Below are 25,580 nucleotides of genomic sequence, written 5' to 3'. Positions count from 1 at the left end.
GCTAAGATTCTGTGATGGAAGATGTTAAAGCAATAACAGGGCCTTAACTGATAACTGGCCTCTACCTTTTAAACAAAGGAAAAGTGTAACACAAAACAGCCTCATGACATTACAGGAACAATTTTAACTTATTAATGCCAAGTCATGAGAATAAAATAACAGCCTGGAGGGTTATTGGAAAGGTTTCAAAAATTCTTTATTTTCATAAATTAACACACATAACAGTGGGAATTTTAGAGGCACAAACTACCAAACAGAACAGGAGCTGCGGGTGCATCATGTATGCCAATGTTACCAAAAATGTACAAAATCTCACTGAACTATTGACCGTGATAATATATAAACACGCCGGGCAGCTGCGTACTGGCCAGCCCAGCCCACGGAGGTGCGGAGGCCTCTCACCACAATTCAAATCCAATTTCAGCACCAGAGAGGGGCTCGTGAGGAAGCACAGTGAACAAGCATCGAGCCTGACCGTGCTGCGCTGGACGGCGGGCTGGACGGGCCTTTGCTGCCCGGGTGCGGTCAGAGGACATCACATTTGATTGGAATAGAGCAGCCTGCTCCCCGGCCAGCCTCTGCACAGAAGTTCAGCTGTGGCGAGGGAGCCCGTCCCTTCCGAGGGCTCAGGAAAGGCTGCTCCGCCTCATCTGGCCGATTATTTAGACTTTGGATACAGCCACCCACAAGGTGGTGATTAAGAGGTCCTTTCCATGATACCAGGGGGAAAAGCTTACAGAAACAAAACAGGAGAATTTTAAAAAGCACCAACTGCATACACCTCCCCACCCCGGGGACCGGGAGGCAAGGACCGCTGCCTGAAGCTGGTCTCTTGCGGACGCTCGTGTGCGTGGGACAGAGATGGCGTTCTGGCCCGGCGAGGCTGCACCAAAGCTGGAGGCCCCGCTCCAGCCCGGCGTCCTCCGGACGGCTCCTGGCCTGGCGGGCAGGACAGAGTGGGGGTGGGGGGTGGAGGGGAGGGGGACGGAGGGTCCTGCCCGGAGGGTGGGATCTGGAATTTACCTCCGACTGGCTCTGGCACCCACTCAAGACTCTTTCAGGCAAAACTGTGACAAAAGTGTCATGATTTCCACAGCTCTTGGAGGAGCGCAGAGTTTGGGGATTCACAGCATGAGTTTCTGAGCTTTTCAGGCTCCAGTAAGGCAACCGCTACATGTCTTTCCACTGCCCCTCCCTCGGCTGAAGCCCTCAGAGTAAGGTCAGTAAGAACAAGTGGACATAATCTGGTTTGGAAGGGGATGAGGTATGAAGGACTGAAGCTGGAAAGGGGGGTCAAAGGAAAAGACGGGGAAGGTGGGTGGCAAAGCAAAGACAGCTATAAGCTAAAAGACGAGGAAACCCATAGTTCAAAGACTCAGCGAAAAACTGATGGGTGGAACCCCAATTGGACCTGAGATGACTCTCCTCCCTTTCCCACCTTAGTGACCCTAAACCAGAGCAGAGTGAGTTCCAGTTAACTAGAACTCCCGCTACTTCGGAAGGAAGCCCCCAAGCTTAGGAACTGTACCAGCGCCCACTCAGTCATCAGCCGTCCCACACACAGCGCTGCAGCTGGCCAGCCAGCGGGGAGGACAGGGGTTAAGACACGTGTGCCTGAGCGTGGCTAGCGCCCTTCTAGCGCCTCTAGGTAAGCAGCTGCGCGCTCGCAGTGGGGACCATTCTTAACCCTGCGGCGGGGAAAGGCCTGGCCAGAGCACAGGCGGGCTTCTCCCCACGTTCCCAGGACAAGGGAGGGAGCTCCGGTCTCCGTCTCCACCCATTCTCCCCTCCCAGAGGCCAAGGTCCCCAACCACTGCTGCTGGCCCAGACACTGCCATGCCTCTCCCAGGCAAACCTGAAGCCTCAACTGTGATGCTGGTGATGCCACAGCTGTGCCCACCTCACCTTCAGCCTGCAGGATGGCGTGGCCCCCGCATCGCTGACTCGGCTACCCCGCACAGGTGCCCGCAAACAGGCTCCGGTGACTCACGGGGAGTCTGCGAGCTTGTCCAGCAGTGCTTCCCTGAACACGATTGTGCGAGGGCCACTGCATTCCTCACCCCGCCCTGAAGCAAGACGGCAGCCCCGCGGGCCCTGCCCCAGGACCGAGTCCACACAGTCTAGGCCACATGGACGTGCAGGGCGGAACGGGCTGGCTCCCTCAGAGCCGGGGTGGGTGTGTGTGTGTGGGGGAAGGCTGGCCTCCTGACGCCGTCTGCCCTCGCCTGGGAGCCCAGGGGCTTCAGGTGCGTATGGGACGTGCTAGGCTGTGTCTGAGACAGACGTGCCCTTTGATTCTTCCGGCTCCTGTCCTCTCTCTGCTGCAGCGTGGCACAGACTGTCCACCTGCAAAGGAAAGGCACGTGGAGCCCTCCCGCCCACCCAGGAGCAGCGTGGTTATGTATTTTTCTTAACCCCACGTCCGCTCACAGCCCCCTGCCCAGCCCCCTGCTCAGCCCCCTGACAAACGGGGAACAAAAGAAACCTGGGAGCCACAGCCCAGGCGGCCCGCTCGCTCCTCCAACAGGCCGGCTCCAGAGCCTCTGCAGCTCGGACAGTTCCCGGGGGCAGCGGCTTCCGCAGTGGCTCCTGGGAGACAGGAGAGGTGGCCAGCGTCCTGAGGCTGCGTCTAGTACTCCATGCACCAGCCAAGGAATGTCATTCTCTGAACTCTTGTTGAGAGAGAGAGAGAGAGAGAGGGGCGGGGGGAGGACACAAGGGAAGAGGGCAGGGGAACGGGGACGCAGGATCGGCACACAGGGATTAGTGGGAAAGGAATGAAACCTCTGGGCCTGCTAACCCACACGTATCCTTCTGCCCAGACTCCCGTGGGCACACAGCAGCTCAGCAAGCACCGGCATCCCACATTCCCAGTAGGTTCGACACAGGAGCCCAGAGCAAAGGAGGTGTCCTCGGCGGTGCCAGCCGTGGGATTCCTGATCCCATCGCAAGGACACGCCGCTGAGCCTGAACTGTGGGGACACCCCCCCCCCCCGACTCTCAGGGCCGGCTGCCCCCACAGCTGCAAACACGGGGGCCGGCCTCTACGGCCGCCCGTACTGTTGTACCCAGCTTTGTTACATTCCAACACTGCAGATAAAATCCATTAAAAGACCACACCCAACCTGCACACTTTAAAAATGATTGGGAGAGAAACCTGCTCTTGCTTCCGTCATTAAAATTAATACATCTACTTAGCACGCAGGAATGAGGGCCCAGAGGAAAGAAGTGCTCCCTCTAACGAAGTGCACGAGAGAGACGGGGAGGGGACTGCGGAGACACGCGGGTGGAAACGTGTCTCTCCACTGTCCCAGACTGGGCCGGACGCCTGCCATCTATTCTGCAGACATGTATCATCTTTCTCCTCAATGTCTTAAAAAATTGTTTTAAAATCACATTTAAAGGCTCTGAACATGCAGCAATTAAAAAAAAAAAAAAAGGAATAAAACAAATGAAAAAACACAACATTAAAAAGTGCAACTTACTTTGAATGGGGCCTGGATGGCCCCTCTGGCACTAGTGACCCACAGTCACGGAGGGGAGAAAAAATGATGGGAAAAAGACACACACACACACACACACACACACGCACACACACACGCACGTGCGCACACACACGCACACACACGCACACGCACACCCCAGGTTCTGGGCAGGGGGACTCAAAGGGCAGGGAACACCACAGACTTATAGCTCCTCGACCACTGAAACGAGCCGCGGGGCCCCTCAGGCGAGGACGCCAGGCCCCTCCCTGGGCAACACCCGTCAGCCATCTTGGTCTAGCACCACCGTAAACACGTGACGCTCCCACAGGGACGCCGAGGCCGGAGCCCGTGGAATCTAGTGTCGTCCAAGGCGCACTGCGGCCCCCGTGTGGATGGCACAGAGGTCAGAGGTCGCTCGGGACCACGTCCAGAAGGAAGGAGGCTCCGGAGGCTCCGGACGCAGCAGGAGAAGCAGGGGGCCCTCGTCACCAGTTTCTAAGGAGGCTGCACCTCGAGGCAGGAAAAAGCCGTGGGTCGCAGTCTGGACAGTCTGGGCACCGGGCCAACCTCTTCCATGAAGACGCCCCATCCTCAGCACCCCGGGGACGGCTCCTCTCCCTCCTCCTTGGCGAAGAAGGTCTCCAGTTCCATCAGTTTCTGTATCAAAAGGGCATCCAGCTCTCGGCTCTGCAGTGCTGCCTTCTGGGCTCTGGTGAAGCTGCCCGTCACCTTGACCTTCCCTCGAGCTCTCCTCTTTCGTGGGACAGTGAAATCCTGAAATTCTAGAACGCGCTTCCTCTTCTGTTGGCTGATTGAGATGAGCATACCGTTTCGTTCCTTAGGCTCCTCAAAGATGGTCTCTAGACACCTGAGGGGGGGACACAACACAGTCACCACCGCACCCACTCACAGGGCAGCTCTTCCAGTCAACAGGGGCCGAGAGCTGTTTGCACTGACTCCTAGCAACTGTTTCCTCTGGCCAATATCTTTTTATTTAATGTGCGTGTGTTTTCTCAACTTTATCACGGTATAACTGAAAACTGAAATTGTAATATACTTAAAAGCATATAATGTGATTTGATATAACTGCACACTGGTAAAGGATTCACACATTGGGGTTAACATACTCATCACCTCAAAGATTTACTTTTGGGGGGATGGGAATACAGTTCAATGACCTGAACTGAATTTAAACCCAGAGGCAGCCAAGTAAAACCTTTTCTGTGTCTCGAATCATATCTGAATAGCAGTGATTATTAGTCTAAAAGACAGCCAGCATATTGAGTAAAAACTCCAGTACAAACTAAAAGGAAACTACATTTTCTGTATCAACTAACCCCAATATACATTTCTTTCCCATTCCACCACCGACCCCAATTCAAATGCTGGGAACTAAAAGCACCGATTCTAGTAATTTCCAAGACCTGACACGGGAAGAACTGTGCGTACCCTGTCTGTAGTTAAAGAACTGGAGATTTACATGGATCATCTCAGAAGCCCTCCCCATCTATGACTGCCTATTCCTATGTACCTACCTGTTTGCAGGAGGAGACTTATAATTCTTGTTGGTATATATTTCTTCCAAACTGAACTCCTTTTTCTTTAACCTGAAACGAGAACAAAATGTTTGCCTCTTATGAAAGATAAGATTGGCTTCCTCTGTCCTTTCCATTCATTTACTTTAGACCTTTGTGCAGTATGTTGTAGATGTGTTTCATGAACTGGATTTCCCCTCCAGGCTGCCATTCTCTGATGTTATGACATTTAGCTCATTTATACTTATTGGGAATGATATAGCTGAATTTCTATCTATTTCCTTAACTTACTGCTCCTTCTTCTATCCTCAATTGATGCAACCCCAGCCCCCACCTCACTTGCTTCTGTCTCTCTTACTGCCCGTCTCCTGGCTTGGAAATCATACACTCTTCTATTCTTTTAGTGGTTGGGGAAAATGTTATGAGTGTATTGCACAGAACCTCTGGCCACCCTGCCAGTGAATATTCTTGAGACAATCTTAGGAGTAAAACAGCTCAAGAGGACTGGTCATTAAAAGGCCGTGACCTTATGCCAAACCATTTTCCAAAGGAGGGAAGCCGCGTGACTTGGAGGAAGAGCTCACCTTTTGGGACGAGGGAGGCCCATGGGGGTAAGATTAGGGTCTGGCTTGGGAATGGTTTTCCGGATTCGAATCTGGGAGACTTTCTTTGGCCTCTTCTCGGGCTCAGCCTGTTTTTAAGGGTTAAAAAGAAAGATATGTCAAGTTGTAAGATATTTTTAAAAATATAAAGTCCCTTTATTTCACCCTCAAGATATCACAGCCTCCATTTCCAGATGACTCCAATCAGTACTTTATGACCAAGCTTCCCCTGCTGCGCCTGCCACCAGTTTTCAGCAGCTATCCTGTCTTATATTAAAAGAGAACCCTATCATTATCTGTTGGAGACAGCAGATGTTGCAAAACTGAAAAACACCATCATTCCCTCATCCTCTTTGAATGCGTGAAGCAGCGCTGTGGTCTAGTTCTCTAAACATTGTTAAATTCTGCCATTAAGAAAAAAGGATCCAGAAAACAATGCAGATTAAGAGATCCAGAGCATCGTTTCGTGGACAAACAGAAAACCTCCGGTCTTGGCCATCTCTGGTCCTCAGCTGAAGCTCAAGGTGGTCAGCAGAGGCAGCCAGGGCCCCTGTGTACCTATCACGTGACCTGCAGTCATCGATGGCCACCTCCGGTGCCTCTGCGGCCTGACGCCACGAGCACGTCACACTCACCTCTTTCTGTTCCGGAGGGCTGCTCTGCGGCCGGGGGTGCGCTGCCGTCACACCATCCAGCTCATCTAATCCGGGAACCTCGAACTCCGAGGCTGACAGCAGGAGCTTGCCGACGGCCGAGTCTGTTACCAAGCGAGGCTTTGGCACCAGCGCAGGGAATGGAGGCTCCAGCCTAGCAGCGCCGAGAGAAAAGCACAAGACAAAGGACTGGACTCACTTCCTACCTCAGCACACTGAGCTTAACACCCAGACTAGGGTTGAGGCCTTCTGCCGGCAAGGACATTTCAACCTGATCTCCAGTCACATCCGGGCATGGCCTGTGTGCGTTTACAAATATTTACAAGAATGCAGTCAATCCATTTCATTGGCACGGAGCAATAAAATGAGGAAAAAGTAATGAATAAGGAAAAATGTAAGAAGGAACAGATGTTTGGGAAGGGAGAAGACATTTAGTGAACTAAACAAATGAATACAGGCAGAGGAGATCAATCCCATCCAGGCACCAAAAATAGCCTGAGAGGGAACTTACAGTAGAATGAGCTGGCTGAGTGATTTTGAGCCCCCTCCCCCTTATTTGGTATTGATTACACATTCTTGGTTGCTACTTATAATGAAACACATTTGAATCTAAGATTCAATCTGGTTTAGAAGAAAAACAAAAGCTCAGAATCATACCAGGCACCATCTGCACCATCGCTACCATTCTCTCTCTCTCTCTCTCTCTTTCACACACACACACACACACACACACACACACACACTCAGTCACTCAGTCACGCACTCCACAATTCCTCATGTGCCAGCACACTGGACGTACCTTATCGGACTGCCACTGGCGTTGTAAGTAGCTTCCATGCCTGGAAGAGGCACATATGGTAACATGGTGTGGCTGGAGCGAAGCAAAAGCACATGAGCAATAGGTTAGGGCAGCGGAACAACAGAAAACGTTTTGATGTCAGTACAGGTTGAGCACAGGACACTCCATCAGAGCCCTAGGCAGATAGAAATGTCAGTCCCTTGGGAAGAAGACACTCTCCCGGTTGGGAGCATCTCATTCATGTGCTCTCCGCCAGGATGGGGGCGGGCCGGCAGGGAGATTCTTTTCTCACTTAAACGGAAAGAAGGTGGAAATAAGCAGAGGACAGTAAGAGAAAGGAGGGGGAAAGTCACAAGGGCAACATAAAACATGTTTCAAGCTTCTACTTACTCTAAGGGTTACCAACAGGAGGATATACCTATTACATCTAAATCAGATCTTTAAGGTTATAACTCTCAAATTCTTTTTCTTCTCTGATTTCTATTAGAAGGTAAAATGATACTGATGAAATTATTTTCCTAGTGATCAAACCACGAGAACTCTCTTCCAAGTTCACGTCAAATTCTACATATTCTACAACTATAGTGTGTAAATGCCAATCTTGGAAGCCTTTCTGTTCCAGAAAGAAATGCAAAGGTTCACAAACCAGATTTGGTGACGTCTACATAATTGTTAAAAAGGTATTTCTTTGTATCCTTTACACACAAAACTCTGAATTCGGTGCTGGCTATATAATACTTTGTGAACAAGTTACAGCTACAAGCCATTATTGGTCACTACTCAACGTGTAATGTTGTTCTTTTCAAAGGAGGGACAGAGGAGAAAAGAAATTCAAAAGACTTGATGGTTTGCAGAATGAATGGGGCAGAACAAAGGATGCCAAATAAAGGGTTCTGCAGGAAATGAGAGGGGTCGGCATTTAAATTACTGCCCCATTTTCTCCCAGAGACTGGGCAAGGTATAAATAGAGGGCAGACACAGCTCCCACCAGCCCTGCTTGTCCAGCAGCGGCCTCCTGCTCCCTGATGGCAGGCAGCAAAGAAGGAACACTTGCAAAGAACAGGGGACAGTTTACCTGCTCGCAGTGTCCAGAGCTGGCTGCCGCTTGCCGTGAGTGGCGTGCAGAGCAGAGGCTTCGAAGGGGCAGGCAGAGGGCCCGTGCTGGCTCCAAACGGACAGCACTCGGCCCACCGAGTAGGGCAGAGAACAGAAGATCCTGTCCGCGATGGAGGCCGGAGACCGTAACCCTCTCAGGCCCTGTGTAAACTGAGTCACGAAGAGCCGCTGCATGGCAGGCATGTGACTGGAGAAGCTCCGTTTTTTTGTCCAGATCCGGTAGCATCCCGGGGAGCAAAGTGCTAGGAGTGTGTGAAGGCCAAGGGCGGAGCAGCCTGATCTGGCCTGGACCACCGCGGCGCCCCCGCAGGCCCCGAGGGGAGCCGGGGGCTGTGCAGGAGCCTGGGCGTGCGCCTGAGCACCGAGGCCAGTGTCTTCCCTGAATGCGGCCATCCCAGGGCAAGCGTGGGACAGGAAGAAGGAAAAGGTCCACTTGGGGGGTTGCGAAGGGCACTGGGCGGCCTCCCCTAAGGCAAGCCTCGCGGGAGCACAGTGCTCGGGAAAAGTCCGTGGGGACTCGGGCACGCGCTCGGAGCCTGACTTCACGTGAAAGGATATCGGGAAGATTCCAGAACCGAACAGCAGCAGCGGCATCTTGTCGCTCAAATCTACGAAGCTCATTTTGATGGCTTCGAGGGGATACAGTGTCAAGGGCTTACTGTGAGGCCTCCGGTCCCAGCCGCTGGCTGTCAGATAGGGGTTCAGCTGCATCATGCCGTCTGAGAATCCGTCCAGGAGCCTTTTACACCGGAGCCGCTTGTAGCTCTTAGCCACCGGGAGCAGCTCAGAGGAACCCCGCCGGTACCTCAGCTTGGGGGTCTTGGGGGCCGGGGCCAGTCTGGAGGCGAGGGCGGACAGCTTGCTGAGTAAGGCGGAGTCTTTGGTAGGCTTCCTGGCGTTCAGGCTCCTTAAGAGATGGCACGGGGCAGCCTTCTGCTTTGGTATGTGCCCAACGGGGCCCCTGCTGGGTACTGTTTCGGGGTCCAGTCGTGAGGGTGCAGACAGAGCAGGTGAACTGAGAAACCTGTGCGCTCTGGTGGGGATGGTTTCGGGGGAACTCTTTAAAAAGGCAGCATTCCTGATTTTACTTATTTTACTTATTTTCCTTCCCACGTGGGCTTGCTCCTGGCAGGAAACTTTCTTACACGCCCGATGCGGCTGCTTCTTTAAGGGAAGCGCTGCTTTCTGATGGGAGGCGTTCCCAAAGGCACCGTGGATCTCGTAACACCTCGCGGAGCTGGCGTCTTGTGACTTCTGGGGGGCACTAGGAAGGCGAGGACCCGTGCACAGCGCCATGTCCCTTTCTAACGGATGACGCAATTTCTCCTCCTGCGGGTCCTTCAACTTCTGAGGCCGTGCGTTCGTGCTGGCCTGGGCCAGCTGTGCTGGGGGCACTTCTCTCATCCTGGTGCACTCACATTTGTAATCCTTAGGCTGGTTCTCACTTTGCACTTCCTCTGACAACACATCACGATGTTCCAATATCGTATGTGCTTCCTTTTGATGGTCACACTGCTCGGCCTTCTGCATCACGGAGTCCAGATTCCTCTGGCTCTGCTGCTCTTCAGCATCACCGCGCACCCTCCGGGAGGTGCCATGTGTCTGAGGAATCTCACTCCTGCCATCCCCGTGACCATCTTCCCTGGCGATCCTCTCGTCAGACTCCTCCCCAGCAGCTAGGGGATCTGGCGGTCCCCTCTGATGTTCTTTGGCTTCTTCCCCTTTCACTTTAGTTTCTGTTTCCGTCATCAAAGGCAAATTCTTCATACTGATGTCAAGGCTGTTTCCTTCGCCGGGATTCCCAGTAATCCTTGGTTCTCCTTCCTTCATCTCAGGCAGGACCGTGCAATCCTCTACCTTTTCACAAAGCATTCCGCCCTCTTTTGGTTTAGAAATATTTTTTAGGTCAGTGTCTTCACTGTTAATATTAGCTTCTGATGTTTCTTGAGCAGACAGACACAACGGCGTTATCTCAATGGATTTCAGGCTCGCTGGGGGAACAGAGTTCTCATCTTGGTGTCCAGAAGACACCAACCCTTCGGAGGAAATTCCAAAGGTATTTTCCTTGTCAAACTCAGAATGTATTTCTAGTCTTGATTTTTCAATCATCCCTTGGGTTTCTTTCAGAGATGCTTCTTTAACTTGCTGTTCATGATGAATATGATTTGAAGACACGTTTACTCTATCCAATATCCTTGTATTTGGCTCATGATCCGCAATAGACTCTATCTCATTTGCACAAGGGTCTGGACGCACTGCCATTTCACAATCGTTTAACAACCTGCAAACTTTCTCTTCACATGATTTTTTTATTTTAAGTGATTCTACTGCAGAGGAAGTGGCATCTGGGAGTTCTGAATCCTGGTCAGTCTGTCCTGTAAATGCAGCATTCAGGTCTCCTCTCTGAGACAGGGTACTCCTTGAGGTTCCAATCAATGCCAGTCCACCTCGCCGTACACCACCAAGCGCGTCCAGCATGCCTTGTGTAGGCTTATTGTTACAGTTTGTGTAGGCAATGCCTACCCTACCACCTGCGGGCTTATCACAACCAGAAATCCTTTCAAAGCCTCCTTTCAAATAGCCTTTCTTCCAACTACCCCCAGACAGGGAGTTGTTATTGCCTGAACTGAATGGCAGGTTCTTTTGGTGACGGCTTTCCCCTGTGTTAGGCTCTGTGATGGTCTGTCTCTGGTCACTACCTAGTGTCCCCTTAGCTGGTTTATCTTCACTTCTACATGCATCTGGTCTGTCTGGGTTACTCCGGTAGTCAAGGACTTCATCTGTCTTCTGATCAAGTGTTTTAACTGCTTGGTTCATGTTTTTAAAACTGGAGCTCTTAGCAGGAGACAGCTCCAATCCTTTTTCAGGTTTTGGAATGTTTACAGATTGGTTTAGTTCTTGTGCGGCACAACCAGAGATGTTATATTTATAAGACATAGTCTCTTTGGGTATATTCTGTTCCTTTAATTCTAGCCCTTCCTCCCTGGATTGGATGTGATTGGTGCCGTGAATGGTCTTGTTGGAAGCTTCACTATTTAACATACCTACTGTCCTTTCGTTTCTGTTCTTAGCTCCTGGAAGGCTGTCCTTAGTTTCTCTTCCGTTAAGTTCACTTCCCTCTGATGTACAACTCACTTCATGGATGCTTCTTTCCACGGAGTCTTCTCTTCCTGGGGAGTAGTGACCGCTGTGCTGAAATGCGTTTTCAGAGTTGATTTTCGAAGAGTTTTCACTTTCCAGGATGATTCTTCTAGACTCATCAGCAGCACACGCAGAACACGTGCTCTCTCCTGGTGCATTTCCCCCGACACAATGGCAGCTAGAGAGATGCTGAGGTTGAGCACTCTGACAGTCCACGATAGAGACCGCTGGAGGCAAGACTGCTACTTCTTTCTTACATGACAGAAGTCTGGACTGTGTATCTTCTGTTCCTGAATCAGCCATTTCGTCTTTTCTTTGAGGGCTTCCAGGTTTGATATTTAAGGTGAAATTGTTTGACGAGGCACCACGGGTTTCGTCACCTGGTGGAGAGATGCCTTTCATTTCTGTCTTCGTGGGGACGGTTTGGGGATCAGTAAGGACGCTGGCTCCATCCTCTAACGGAGGGTGATGGCTCTGCTGGGAATCCTCGGTTAGTTCTAAAGGCAACGCTTTGTCAGCTGACGATGCCGCATGATCTCGAGAATTAAGGGACACTTGATTCAAAACACATTCACTTTCTGTTTTGTCTAAAACCAGTTCATCAGTAGAGGGAAGTTCATTCATCTCACAGGCAATGCTCTGTTCACCTAAATGTGGAACACCGTCCTGTGAGGTCTGTACAGACTTTTCTGATCCGGGTCTGCAACCAAACTCTAGAGACGGTAATAGCTGAGCAGCATCTTTCTTGGGTTTTGATTCCTCATTTACAAGACTTATCTGGTCCTCTGGCGTTAAACTCACAAGGGCATTTTTTTCAATCATAAAGTCACTATATAATGCTTCATTTAACTGGGTGTCACCTTCCAGATTTCTCTGAGTGCTGATTGAGGAGTTAGGGTCTTTACTGTACATCTTTTCACTTAACATACCAGGCTCGATGGTGGTTGTCCGTTCTGGCTCTTCGATCTGCATCGAAGAGGAAGAACTGCTTTCTTCAGAGTGTCTGCCTGGATGGCTTATATGAGTAGAAGTTTCGCTATGGTCCTCAGGGTCTGTTAAGCTACCTTGCATGTCTGAAGTGATCTTCAAGTCTTTTTTTTTAAGCATAACTTCCGTGGCTTCGGGAAAAGACGTGGGCCTTAGAGAACTGGAGCTGTCTGTGTGGACACTGCCTTGAAGGCAGTAGTCATTGTGGGTATTTTCTTTCGGGGAGGCAAGAGTCTTTTTCCCTCCAGAATAATGACCACTCACATCCTCTTCTGGTTGCTTGGCATTCACAAGAAAGAATTCCCCCCCGTCAGACCTGCAGTTCAAACACTGTTCTTCATTTTCTTCTCTAGAAGCCAAGTTCTTGCTTTGAGCGTTATCATCAACACAGGAACCCTCTGTCTTTTCAGCAGATCTCTTTAGCAAGCCATCACCTGCAAGACTGCATTTTTCTAAGGCTGTTGTTCTGGATTTTGGATCAGATAAACTTGATTGGAAACATGAAACTTCAGAATTTTTTCCTAAGGGTTCGACAGCTACATTTCTCCCGGGGCTGGGACTGCCGTGCGCAGAACCGGGCTTTTTATCATGGTGGCCAGCAATCTGGTGGCGATTGTCATCTGCTTCACAGGCAAGGCTTAGCTTACACAGCTCTTCCTTCCCATCGTCCACTTTGCAAATGGCACTGTTCCCTGGTAACAATGACAACGAAGAAGAACAAGGTTTTAATGCTTCACGTGCTTTTTCTTTAGGAGTTGCTTCTGTTGACCCAGGCTTCGCAAAGTTCAAAGGCTCCAGGGAAACTAATGTGCCGGTTTCTGAAACCTCACCACTGGTCATGATTTTGTCTACGTCCGGGTCATCGCTGCACTCAGCCGAGAGATCTTGACTCACGCTGCCGTTCTTGTATCCATCATTAGTATCTGTCTCAGTCCCACTGACCTTCATACCTTGGACTTGATCAGCAGATTTTGACAGAATTTCAGTTGTAATTTGTTCATTTCCTTCTGCACAAAAGAAACAATTCCAAATCAGCATGTAATCATGAAAAATAAATCCATGAAGGTAGAGCAAAGTAATCATGCAACAAACAACAAAAAATACCCAACTTAAGAGAAGAATTGCGAAGTGAGTGCACTAATAAGCCTTTGGTTTTGCTCTCTGCAGAACATGACAAGGGCCACAGTGTACCTGACTGAAACAGGCAATGTGGAACATATACTTTTCTCTGAGTGTTTCTTACATGTACTTAGCAGGACAAAGGACTGCGACATGAAGACACCTAATTCAGAGTCTTAAGCAGTTTCCATTCGAAAACATTAACAGACTCACAATATAACAGCTTATATTATTAGACTACCTTCTTATTACTTAAATAATTAAATACTAAAGAAATCACTGATCAGTTACCTCAGCGGAATACCGGGAATAATAGCTTCCCTACAAGACTGGTCATGAGCTAGTGGTAATCACTGAAACTGAGTGAGGTACATGGGGGGATTAGTATGCTCTCTACTTTCGAAAAAAAAAATTGCAATTTGATGCACATTTTCAGTATGAAGATTTGTGAGGGGTAAATACCTCTGATCTTCAGACAATCCTCAGGGAGGTCCATGCATAACAGCTCTTCGCGCGACGGCATCCGGGGGTCCTCCTGCAGGAAGAAGATCAGCAGTCAGGAAGGACTCAGAGCTCTGTTGAATATGTGAGCTCATGAATGAGGATTCTTTGTGACTCCAGAAATTCACTAGCAGTCACAAAGATTGGAAACTGAAGGAAACCTCAAATTTAAATAAGAATCATCAATAAAAACTCCCACTTCTCTAGAATTTGAGCTGGAAAAGCCAACTTTCCCAAGATTGGGACAACAGAGGCTTAAAATGTTGGCCTAAAGATCCATACAAAGCCCTATAAATGCCTTCTGAATCAAGAAACAAATTGCTGCAAAGTAATCTTAATTTCATTAAAAAAATATATCATGAAACTTGGATGTACTGTATCTCAGTCCCTAACCATTTGAAATACATACTCACTTTTCTTTCCCAAGTTTCTTCCAAAACTTTGTAGAAGAGATTTTTTTCAAATTTTATTTTCATCCCCCCTCACATGGGAGGAGGGACTAAGGGGAAACACATTTCTTCCTACCATCTAGATTTTGTTAGATACTGATATCTGATCATTACTATACTAACACTGCTGCGCAATCTGTCTTGAATGAATAGATTTTTAAGATAAAGTTCCCATGGATCCCTCTTTCAACCTCAAGTGAAATAACTGCTAATGTTTGCAGCATTCTTTCAACTATAGGACATAAGAAACATCATGTAGTAGCACAACTTGTTTTTCAGGTTGACAGTAAACAAATTCTTTGCCTTGCCCATGCACCATGCCATCTCCCTGACCACTGCTTTGGAATAAAACACAGCTCTGGGACATCTCCAAAGCTTTGGCAGATTTTAAGACCTTAGGAAGGTCTTAAAAACCATTCTTATACTGTTCGTCTGTAATCTTATTTCCCATTAAAAACTGGCTGTATGTTCTGGGGGGAAAGTACAATTCTCTTATTCATTCCCATGAGACTAGTTTAGAGCAGGAAAAACACACAAACACTTAAGGGGAGAAATGACTATCCATCAGGCTGTCAGCTTGTATAAGCAGGCAGTCCGAAGCTCCTTGGGGCCTGATGGACTGCTGAGCCATTAGCCCAGCTTGTAACCAGACCCTGCTGAGCTCCTCCAAACGCGAGCTTCCTGAGGCAGGGGCAGGTGGAAGGGCAGAGATGACGGCCCCCATCTTCGGATGGGACTGCCTATGCACTGAACTATGCAATTATGGGTCCATAACATGGAGCAAATGAGATATTTCCTACTTCGTGACATTTGTGGAAATAGCCAGGATTATGTTCATAGCAAAGTACACTGAAAATAAAGCAACTTCTGTATTTCTAGATGGAACCCTCCCTTTCCTATGTTTGCATATTTATAAAGGAACGGCTGTAGAATGGGAACTATAAGTCATATTAACAGAGTTTAATAAAAAGGAGTTTTCATCCATTCATCGCAATTCAGAGAAACAACTGGTGCCTTTACATGAGACACCGGTCATGTTAGCTCAGTAAGACATTTTTTGCTTTTGTTGTTGCTTATTATTATTAAACTAGAGGCTCCGTGCATGAAATTCATGCATTGGGGGGGAGGGGTTCCCCTTAGCCCAGCCTGCACACTCTCCAATCTGGGACCCATCAGGGGATGTCCGACTGCCGGTTTATGTCAGTGATTAGCACAATTTTAAAACCGGCAGTGGGACGTCCCTCTCACAATCTGGGACTGCTGGCTTCTAACTGCTTGCCCCCCTGCCAGCCTGATCACCCCTAACAGCCTCTGCCTGCCGGCCTGATTGCCCCCAACTGCAGCCTCCCCCCCCCCCCCCACCTAGTCACCCCCAACTACCCCCCTGCCAGCCTGGTCACCCCACGCAGCCTGCTGTTCAGTTGTCCGTCTGGTTGTTTCAGTTGTGACAGCCGCTGGCTTTTTATATATTAGGATATGTACATAAAGTCACCATGGCTCCTAAGAATGTTAGTGATAGGAGCAAAGGGAAAAAGGAAAGTTGTGAGAACAATGATAGAGCTTTAAAAAGAAAAAATTGCAAAGTATGATAGAGCGTGTCTGATCTGGCTACCGAGTATGGCATGGTGAAGTCCATGATTAGCACAATTTTAAAACATAAAGAGGCTATCAAGAGTACTGATGCTATGAAGGGGTGAAAGTGCTCACAAGACAACAATCGCAGACATCTCCGTGACATCTTACTCCACAATGCTATCCCTAATCAGAATGCTACCCGAACTTAAGGGACAAGTGCACATAATTTCTTAACATCAGATGCAGAAATACCATATGACTATCACAAAGAGACTCAGTATTTCATACACAATAGCTGATTCAGAGAAGTGACACTTTTTCATTAAATAAGAACTTCCTCTCTTCAATGGTCTAATATCTTTAAAAAATCATCCAAAAAAGTTAACACCAAAGTCAACATTTTGGAAATGTTTCAAGGATAAATCATAAGCTACCTATCAGCACCTATATGCTAGCCTGTGAAATATGACTCTGGAAAACTGTCATTCATATTCAACTCATCTGAATCAAGATCTCATTTCTTACCTGACTTGGGCTGATCTTTCCTTCAGAGGCTGTGGAATGTTGACATGGGTCTTTCTCTGCTCCCTTACAGGGGTCTTTTGTGATTTCCACCCGGTCCCCTCGATCTCTGAAGACCGTGAGCTCCATGCTCTTGGTTTTCTCTTCCCTATCCAAGGTTCCAGAAGCCACAGACCCTCCTGCCAGGGAGTCCACCAGCCCACACCGCCCAGGCTCTCCCCCACGATCCGAGGTCTGAGAGGTTTCTTCACGACTCTCCGCATGAGTCCTCTGCAGCTCCGAGGGCACTGCCCTACTCTGACTTACAAGAGAGCTTGAGGCTCCAGGTTTTACATCTGGAATCACACGTGGCTCAGGGACAGCATGAAGCTCTCTGGAGACGCTTACTGGGAGTTCAGAGTATAATTCCTGTACCACGGCAGACATGGAGGAATCAAGTGGCACTGGCTGAGTCTCTATTCCCGATGACAGCATTAGGGCAGATGGAGAGTATGGAGTCAAGTCTTACATCAAACGGTTCACCCTGACACAAATCAAAGGAAGGGATAAAAGTTTAAAACTCTGCAGGGTTGAAGAAAGCTGTCTCAGCTCAAACTGGCAAAAATAAGGATTATAAATTCTAACTTAAATGCCGGCATTCTCTGGCATAAAAAAAAAATTGTCCTTAATAGACAGAATTTGTGGAAAACAAATGATATAAATTAAAAGATCAAAACAGGCCTGGCTGGTGTGTCTCAGTGGTTGAGCATCGACCTTATGAACCAGGCAGTCCTGGTTTAATTCCTGGTCAAGGAACATGCCTTGTGGGCGTGCAGGAGGCAGCCAATCAATGATTCTCTCTTATCACTGATGTTTCGATCTCCCTTCCCCTCCCTTTCTGAAATCAATAAAAAAATATATTTTAAAAAAGGGATCAAAAGTTTAGTACTTTGTTTTAAAGGCATGAACTTTGCTCATTTTGTTCACTGCTACATCCCCACTGCTTGGAATACATACTTGACACGGAGTAGGCACTCAGTAAATATTTTCTGAGTGAATATATACCAAAGGACTCTGAAGAATATGAATCACTGGCTTTTCTTTATTAAGACACAGGGTGTCCCAAAAAATGTACACACACTTTGAATAATTATTAATCCCAATGGGTTAAATATGAAGAAAAAAGAAACATCAATTGAGCTATCAGCTGTTAACTGTATATACGTTTTTTGGGACACCCTGTACTTTCTGAAAGATATAGAGAAAATGGAATTCTGTTCCTACACTGCTTACCAAACACTTAAACTGTACTTAGCCAGGATGGCACAAGACACTACCAAACCAGGTCTTTTGCAGATTCCTTCCTGACTTTCATTCAGCATCTTTAGATTTTCTAAGTGCCTTCACAGTCATCACTCACTAGATTCTCACAATAACTCTGTGAGCTAAGTAGGGCAGCTATCATCTTCCCATTATGATTTTTAAATCACACCGGAAGAGGTTAAAAATGACCTGCCTACAATATTACTAGGTGTTCCGGTTAATAATGCGGATTTTGTAATCAAAGAAAACATGATAATTTTAAGAGAAACATCAAAAGTGCTTTATTCAAAGTAATGTCCATCGCTAGCTATACATTTCCCCCATCTTTCAGGTAATTTGTGGATACCGTCCCAATAGAACTTTTCTTATTTTGAAGCAAACCATTCAGAGACCCAATTTTCTACTTCTTCGTATGTTTTGAAATGTTGCTCAGAAAGTGCATGTGCCATTGATGGAAACCAGTGGTCAACTGAAGGAGCAAGGTCTGATGAATACAGCGGGTGGGTTCATACTTCCCAGGCAAGATCTTTTAATGTGTCTTTAACTGGTTTTGAAGTGTGTGATGGTGTGTCATCATGAAGCAAAATTACTTTGCTGTGTCTTCTGCCCCATTCTTGTCGTTTCATGATCAAAGCATGGTTCAAATTGATTATTTATTGTCAATAGCAATCAGTATTATGGTTTCACCTCGTTTTAGAAGCTCATAATACAGCAACCTTCCTGATCCCACCAAACGCAGAGCATTGTCTTCTTTCCGAAGCGATTTGGCCTTGCAGTCAATGTTGATGGTTGACCTGGATCAACCCATGATTTTGTGCGTTTGGGATTCTCAAAATAAATCCACTTTTCATCGAATCACAATTTGATTTTACTGTACTGATGACTTTTCAGTTTTCCATTTGTCTTTCGTTCAGTTGATGTGGCACCCATTTTCCTTCCTTTAAAATCTTTCCCATTGCTTGTAAACGATCGGAAATTGTTTGCTGAGCAATGTTTAATCTTTCTGTGAGTTGTTTTTGAGTTTGACATGCATCTTCATCCAATAACGCTGGTCATTGTTGGTCTTCAAACTTTTTCGGTTGAACTGGACATTCTTTGTCTTTCACATCGAAATCATCCCTTTTAAAGCATTTAAACCAGTGTTCACAAATATATTGAGATAGAGCATATTCACCATAAGCTTCCCTAAGTATTCAGCAGCACTTTTCTTCAAAATAAAGTAGTGAATAATAACTTCCCGCAAATGCTCTTTTTTTTGGCACGAAATTCGACATTTTTAAGAGTAAAAATATCTATGATGTTAAAACCTTCAGCAAATTTGACATATGAAGTTTTGAAGCTTGCTGTTCATACAACAAAACAGCATACATACCAAATCACATATATATAATCAACATATGTGTAACTCCATCTATTGAAAAAAGTCCGCATTACTAACTGGTACACCTGGTACATGGTTATCTGAGGGGAAGGAGGGGGATCCCCAGGGGACTTCTTTGAAATGGGATTGTTTAATTTTTTGCTTTGGGTAACGAAAACACAGCTTATTTGCTGAAATAATATTTATATTTATGTAGGTCATAATATTATATCATCAAAGTAGTCAACACACATACACACACACACACACACACACACACACGCACGCACTCACACAGACCTAGAAAACAGTACACTCACAACCAGGATTTCCTGATCGGTAAGTTTTCCATTTTAGTCTACCAATAATATGTGCAGTTTCCACAAAATCCACTATGACCCGACCAGTGTGGAAACTGATTAACCAGATAAGATCCTGCATGCTTTCTCTAACCCTAAACCAGGAGAGGAAAGATGAGAAGTATTTGGCGACTCAGAGTCCGTTACCAGGATTTATTAGAGGTATTGATTGCTCATGCCTTTGGCCCAAATACACATGGAAAAAGGGACCTTTCAGAAAGCCAGCCATTTCTCCTCCCCATTTCCTAACGTCCAGCTTCCCCGACATAAACATACTACACACCCCTAAACACCAGTGCTGGCTATTGACTGTCTCACGTTCTCTTAACTGACCATAACCAGGTTTCTGAGCAGCAGGGACTCCCAGCACACCATGTAAATGTTTACAACTGCGTTTCCTTGGTCCCAGTCTCTACTCCTACCTTGATTATCTGGGGAGCCCACTGATGTCACTCTTACAGATGTCCGTGCTCTGCCTCCACGGGAAGAGGCACGCACTAGGAAAACTCCTGTGCGGACAATCTTTCCTCCTAGCACAGAAGATCCATCCTCCCCGTGTTATCTGGACCGAAGCTGGGGGCTGAGGAAGGACAGAAGACCGTCCTCTCATTCTGGACCTTTCTGCCTTTCTCTTGGTTTCCTAAACTGGTGGATATTTTATTCATGTTCCTGCGATTTCATCCACTGGGTGGATTTTTTAATAACCTAGAATCTCAGTAATGACATCCCCGTTACCCTAGAGCTCAGACTTGAACTTTAGACCTTTCACGTGCCTTCATGGACTCAAAGCCAGCGGTGCCTCTCACAAATCCCACTCCTTCCAACCCCCGTGGTCCTAATTCAAGATTTGTTCTGAACACAAACTTATGCAAAAAGACATCTTTATCACAGAGAGGCAATAATGATCATCACATAAAATGGCTCAAAATATTCCTCAGAGAAAAGGGTACCTTTGCTGTTCTTATGGCTCTGTAAACACTGTAAGCTCTCACTGGCCAAAACTCAATTTTAAACGCTCTGGTCACCAAAAGATAATTTCCAATTTACAAAAGCCAAACACCACATCATCACTTCTTGGTGCTCTTATTTGGTAGAGACAAAATTCCTATTCTTTTCAATCTGTAAAACAATGAGGCGCATTGGCTGTGGAAGCAAAAGACAATCCCTCCTTTCTCTCCTCGCCTAATTCTGGGTCCTCCCGTTTCTCAGCAGCATCACCAAGAACAGCCGAGTGCCTTGGCTGGAACCCTGAGACGGAGTAATAGTCAGATGCAAGCCTAGAGCAGCGGTACAAAATCATTCTCAGCTCACTAGCTTGCATCACTAAACTCTTCTCTCAATTTTTGCCACCTATTAAGTTATTGGTAAGGCCACAAGACTATAGGAAAAGATCCCAAATTTTACCATTCAAGTTTTTAAAAATGAAATCTCTGAATACAATGGAGCAATTAAAAATGGTAAAGAAATATAGTTCTATACAGAAAGTTGCTTGAAATATTTTATCAAATTATATAAACATCAGGACTCCTTTAGGGAAAATATATATGCATATAGGAAATGTCTGAAAGAATATAGGCCCAAGAGTGATGGGATGATGGGCGTTGGAATGATGGACGATGGGAAGTGATGGGTGATGGAATCATGAATGACATCATTATATGTTGTACTTTCCCCCTTTTTTATAAGGAGTATGTATTACATATGTTGAATTTTTTTAAACATTGTTTCTCAAGACCCAAATATGTAGCCAATAACTGTAACTGTATTATGCCTCTAATTTATCAGTATCACCCCAAATGTCAGCTCTCTACTTCAACCACAAAAGTTTTTATATTAAATGTTCAATAAACTTCAAGTAAGAGGAAAGAATGTAGGTAGGGATTTAGGGTTTACCAACCTACTAGGTAAGGATATCAGATGATTATCTAATTTGAGGTATAAGCAAAAATTAACCTAGAGAATCAGGAACAACTCTTACCAGCTGCTATTGGTTTCACCTTTACGGTAACATAAATAAGATTTAGATTGTTTAAAGAATTGATTTTTTCCTAAAGGAAAAAAAATGACTGATATTTATAAGGAGTATGCAGTACAATTCTTCCAGTAAAAGAAGAAATCCTTTTGAATTGAGAACAAGTAAGCTCGGATATTTGTGTTTCAAATGCAGCAGCAATGCTAGGCGCAGCCTAGATGCCGGTTTTCCTGTTTTCCAGGGTCCCTATCCTGTCCTGCACTTGCTAGCAGCCAGGCCTGGAGTGTGTCCCTAACTTCCTTAGGCTAGTTTTTCACACGTAAAATTAACACATTAAACAGAACAATCTCAAAGGTCCTGCCACCCACAACAACCCCGTAACTCGAAACAAAACTGCTCTATTTCACTGCTTCGGCAAAGCACACCCAAGGCATCAACAATGGTGGTACAATCCCCGGGGCACCACTCAGGAGCACACGGAGGTAATTTAAGAACGCTTTCCATAGAACAAAGATGAAAGCTTCTGAGGTGTCCCTGGGCCACTTGGCAGTGCGAATTCCTCTCCCACCAAACAGCTCCAGGTGGTGGGAAGACAACCGGGGAGAGCCAGCGTGGCCTCTCTCCATCTCCATACGTTTTATGGCACCAAGAACCTGACAAAGGCCCAATTTTTACTTCTAGTCCTTCAGACAGTCCCCCAGACCAAAGTTTGGGGAGTACAGTCTGTAGCACTGAGAAAAGAAATGGGGGTGGGGGTTGGGAGACAAACAGCAGAACAGAAACCCGTGTGCCCCCATAATCCCAAATCTGAAGGTCTCCCCTCTTTATTCCCAGAAGCAAAGGGGCTGCTCGGACCGGAAAGAAGCACGGTGAGTCACGCGGGCCCTCACAATGCCACAATGACCAGGCCCCCAGAAGGTTCCCCACCCTCCCTGCACCCTGAGAAAGGGGCTTTCTCAGCCCGAGATCAGACACGGTAGCCAGCCCCTTCCCCCAGGGAATTCGGAGAAGGGGGGGGGGGGGCTCTTCTTAAGGGATCAGAGACAGAAGAATCTTTCACCAGATCTCCGTACACTGCGAGTGGGGCAGGGAAGCCACCCGCGGATCGGGGCCCAGCTCTCCCGCGGGGCGTGCGGGAACTCTCAGCAGCACCCCCCCCTGCTCCCCTCGCCTCCCTCTATTAGCATGCAGAGAGAGCCCTGTCTCCTCCGGGGAGGGACGGGGCGCAAAGGACAGACTCTCTGCATAAAAGCCTGGGATTTCTTTTTCAGGGGAAGAGAAAAGAAACCACCACCCGTCCGTGCTGCTCTAAATAGACACCAGAAAAGGGTCCTGCGCCCGAAGGCACTTATTTTTCCTGGAAGAGCGAGAGAAACAAGTTCGACTCTCCCTCTTGGGGGGGGGGGGGGAGCATAGAGCTAGAAGGAAGCTTCTTCTCACAGGATCGAGGACAGGGAGTGGGAGAGGACCTCTCCAACCGGGGAGGGAGGGAGATAGCTCCTGGGAAACAAAGGAAAGGCTGGCCTCCGCACCAGGCCTCCCTGCCTCCTGGAGGACAGACTTGCTTCCAAAGACAAGGTCTATTTTCCAGATGGTTCTAACGGAGGCCGGCTCTGTTCACTGGGGGGAGCGGAGCAGGATCTAAAAGGATTAGAAGCGCCTCTCTCTCCACCTCCTTTCACGTGAGAGAGAGTGGGTTGAACACTTGCGATGTGGGAGTGCGGGGGGTGGGGGGGGGTGCTGGGGAGAGATGGGTTGGGGGTGATGAGAGGAAAAATCAGTTTCTCTGCAGAGGAGATGAGCTTCCTTTTTAAAAGCAAGTTAACCTGTTACAGTAACAGTGCATGGCAACAATGGACCAAAAGGTTACAACGACGTTACTAAGCACTCACACAGGGTCTCCTGGAGCCCCTGGGACAATCTGCCCCAACCCGAGGTGGGCTGGGGGAGAAAGGTGAAGCCATCGATCGGTCAAGGTCACAAGGGATGGAGAGGGGCAGACAGGGGTCTCGCTTCGCTCTCACTCCAGGGGCCAACCGTGCAAATGCAAGGAGCTCCGTGCACACCACGAGCCGTGGGGGTGGGGGTGGCGTGGGGGGGAGAGGAGCGAGGCGCCCGGCCTCCGTGGGCAGGACCGGGGGAGGGGGGGAAAGGCTGGCTTCGAACACCCTACATCCTGGGTTCTCCTCCGTGTATGTCAGGGTGCCAGTGAGAAATGAAGGCGTGAAGACAGGTCTACCTCCCTCAGGGAAGGGAGAGCCGATCCCTCTGTCACTTCCAGGCAGTTGAGCCTCGCTCTTCACTGGAGGGGCTGGCGCTGACCAAATCGGAGGAGGGGGGGGGGAAGGTATTTTTTTGGGGGCGGGGGTACCTTTTAAATAACCTCCTTAAAATAAATCCAGAATCGCCCTCCCGCACCCCGGGAGCGGGGCCCGCTCCGCTGATGGACGCACTGGCGCCGGGGCAGAGCGTCCGCCCGGGACCGGGGGCGTCGCTCTCCCCGAAGGAAGTTGGGGGTCTCCGGCCGCGGCGAGGTGCAAGAGGAGCGTCTCTCCCCCGTCGGAGCCATGACTCGGGGAGGCCGTTTCCCCCTCGCGACGCGGGCGCCTGGCCTCCTCCCTCTCCCCCGGGGCCCCCGTTCCGCCGCCCCGCAGCTCCGCTTCCCTTCGGTACCCCGAGAGAGAGAGAGTGGGGGGCCGGGCTCCCCTCCACCTGCACCTCGCGGCGGAAGGTCCTGTCCGGGCGGCGTGGGGCGGGGCGGCGGCGCCCCAAGCCTTCCCGCCCCCGCCTCTTACCCTGAGGCCTGCTGCTCCGCGGCCCGCGCTCGCCCCGCCGGCCGCGCCTCGGCAGCCGCAGCCCCGCCGCCGCCGCCAAGTCTACCTGAGCCTGCGGAGCGCCGAGAGCCCGGGGCGCTCCGGCCGCTGCCACCTCTTCGTCTCTATGGTCCTCGCCCTCCTTTTCCCCCCCGACCCCCCCACTCCGCCCCCTCCTCCTCGTACTTCCTCATCCGGGGCCGGAGACGGCCATGCGGGCTCGCCTTAAGCCCCGCCCCCCGCGCGGTGCGCGCGCACGCCGAGGGGCGGGCCTCCCAGCGTCGGCCTCCCGCCCTCGGCTGACCCCCGTCGCTTTAGGCCCCGCCCCTGAGGCCTGCGCTCTTAAAGCGGAACACACCTTTTTAGGCCACTTCTGCTGAGCACTCCCCCCAGGGTCCAGTGTCTGTCTCAACTGAAAATACCCTGGTCCGGTCCACCATTTCTCTGGCCTAACGCTGCAATTCTAGGGACTTCCTGCCTTCCACTAGTCTATGGCGGTCCTAGAGCTCTTTATAACTGGAATCAGTGTTTTAGGTCATGCCACTCCCCTCCTCCTCCTAATTATGTGGATCGCTAAATCTCAATAGCACCTCTCTGCCTCCTCTCTGCAAGGCTTTGTTTTAATGTATTCATAGGTTTCACACCAGCTGAGATGGCCCCTTTTCAACCCTCTATTCGCTATCAGCTGTCCCTTCCCACCCTTGAGCATTGTGTTCATCGCTCTTTGTTGGGTACCTAAGGGTGTCCGCTCAATAGGTATTGGAAGGACAGTGTCAAGGTTTGGGGGAGACTTTATTTTCCCCTTTTCTGATCAAGGTATCTTTGAGCCAGCCAACGTGGCGGAGGTAACAGTTTTCCCAGCTGTAGTTGGGGCTAGAGATACATCCAAATCCAAATGCTGAGACAGGCTAGTGAGCCAGGACAAGCAGAATAGCGGAACGGTTAAGTGGTCAAGCAGTTTACAGCCATCTAGGAAATCACAAAATCGTATCTTCTGTAACCAAGGACACTTAAGAGTAAATGGTTTGCCTGGCTGGTGTGGCTCAGTGGTTGAGCATCAACCCATGAACCAGGAGGTCACCCGTTGATTCCTGGTCAGGTTGCATGCTTGATGCCAATAGGGGATATGCAGGAGGCAGCTGATAGATGTTTCTCTCTCTCTCTCTCTCTCTCTAAAAAAAAAATCAATAAATACTTTTTTTTTTAAAGAGCAAATGGTTTAATTCTCCCCAACCAGAGAATAAATAGCTTAAATCGTCCCTAAGCAGTTTGGCTCAGTGGATAGAGCGT

At 48.6% G+C, this 25,580-nt stretch overlaps 1 protein-coding gene across 6 annotated transcripts; it reads right to left on the bottom strand.

Moving 5' to 3' along the window:
* Nucleotides 1-171: 171 nt before the first annotated feature.
* Nucleotides 172-24,447, bottom strand: PRR14L (proline rich 14 like). 6 transcript variants are annotated; one of them, XM_084867337.1, is made up of 10 exons: nucleotides 24,273-24,447; nucleotides 16,488-17,007; nucleotides 13,900-13,972; nucleotides 13,149-13,325; nucleotides 8,150-13,010; nucleotides 7,075-7,146; nucleotides 6,258-6,429; nucleotides 5,605-5,711; nucleotides 5,021-5,092; nucleotides 172-4,353 (listed from the first exon to the last, which is right to left on the bottom strand). In XM_084867337.1, exons 2-10 carry the CDS (start codon nucleotides 16,956-16,958, stop codon nucleotides 4,077-4,079), a joined length of 6,282 nt encoding a protein of 2,093 aa, XP_084723463.1. In that variant the 5' UTR covers nucleotides 16,959-17,007; nucleotides 24,273-24,447; the 3' UTR covers nucleotides 172-4,076. The 6 variants fall into 6 exon arrangements, with proteins under 6 accessions (XP_084723463.1, XP_084723460.1, XP_084723462.1 ...); XM_084867334.1 differs by having other exon boundaries at nucleotides 8,150-13,325; XM_084867336.1 differs by having other exon boundaries at nucleotides 8,150-13,322.
* Nucleotides 24,448-25,580: the final 1,133 nt, after the last annotated feature.

Source organism: Pipistrellus hanaki (genome assembly GCF_964339955.1).
Source record: "Pipistrellus hanaki genome assembly, chromosome: 19".
Lineage (NCBI taxonomy): Eukaryota > Metazoa > Chordata > Mammalia > Chiroptera > Vespertilionidae > Pipistrellus > Pipistrellus hanaki.
The sequence above is the reverse complement of the archived record's forward strand: the minus strand, read 5'-3'. Positions and strand labels throughout refer to the sequence as shown.

Bases quoted from the DNA above. Each gene is read 5' to 3' on its own strand.
- PRR14L (XM_084867334.1), bottom strand. From the start codon at position 16,958: ATGCTGTCATCGGGAATAGAGACTCAGCCAGTGCCACTTGATTCCTCC. The intron at 13,326-13,899 runs GTATTTACCCCT...TCTTTTGTGCAG, and splicing joins GGATTGTCTGAAGATCAGAG to AAGGAAATGAACAAATTACA. The intron at 4,354-5,020 runs GTAGGTACATAG...TCCCCCCCTCAG, and splicing joins AAGTCTCCTCCTGCAAACAG to GTGTCTAGAGACCATCTTTG.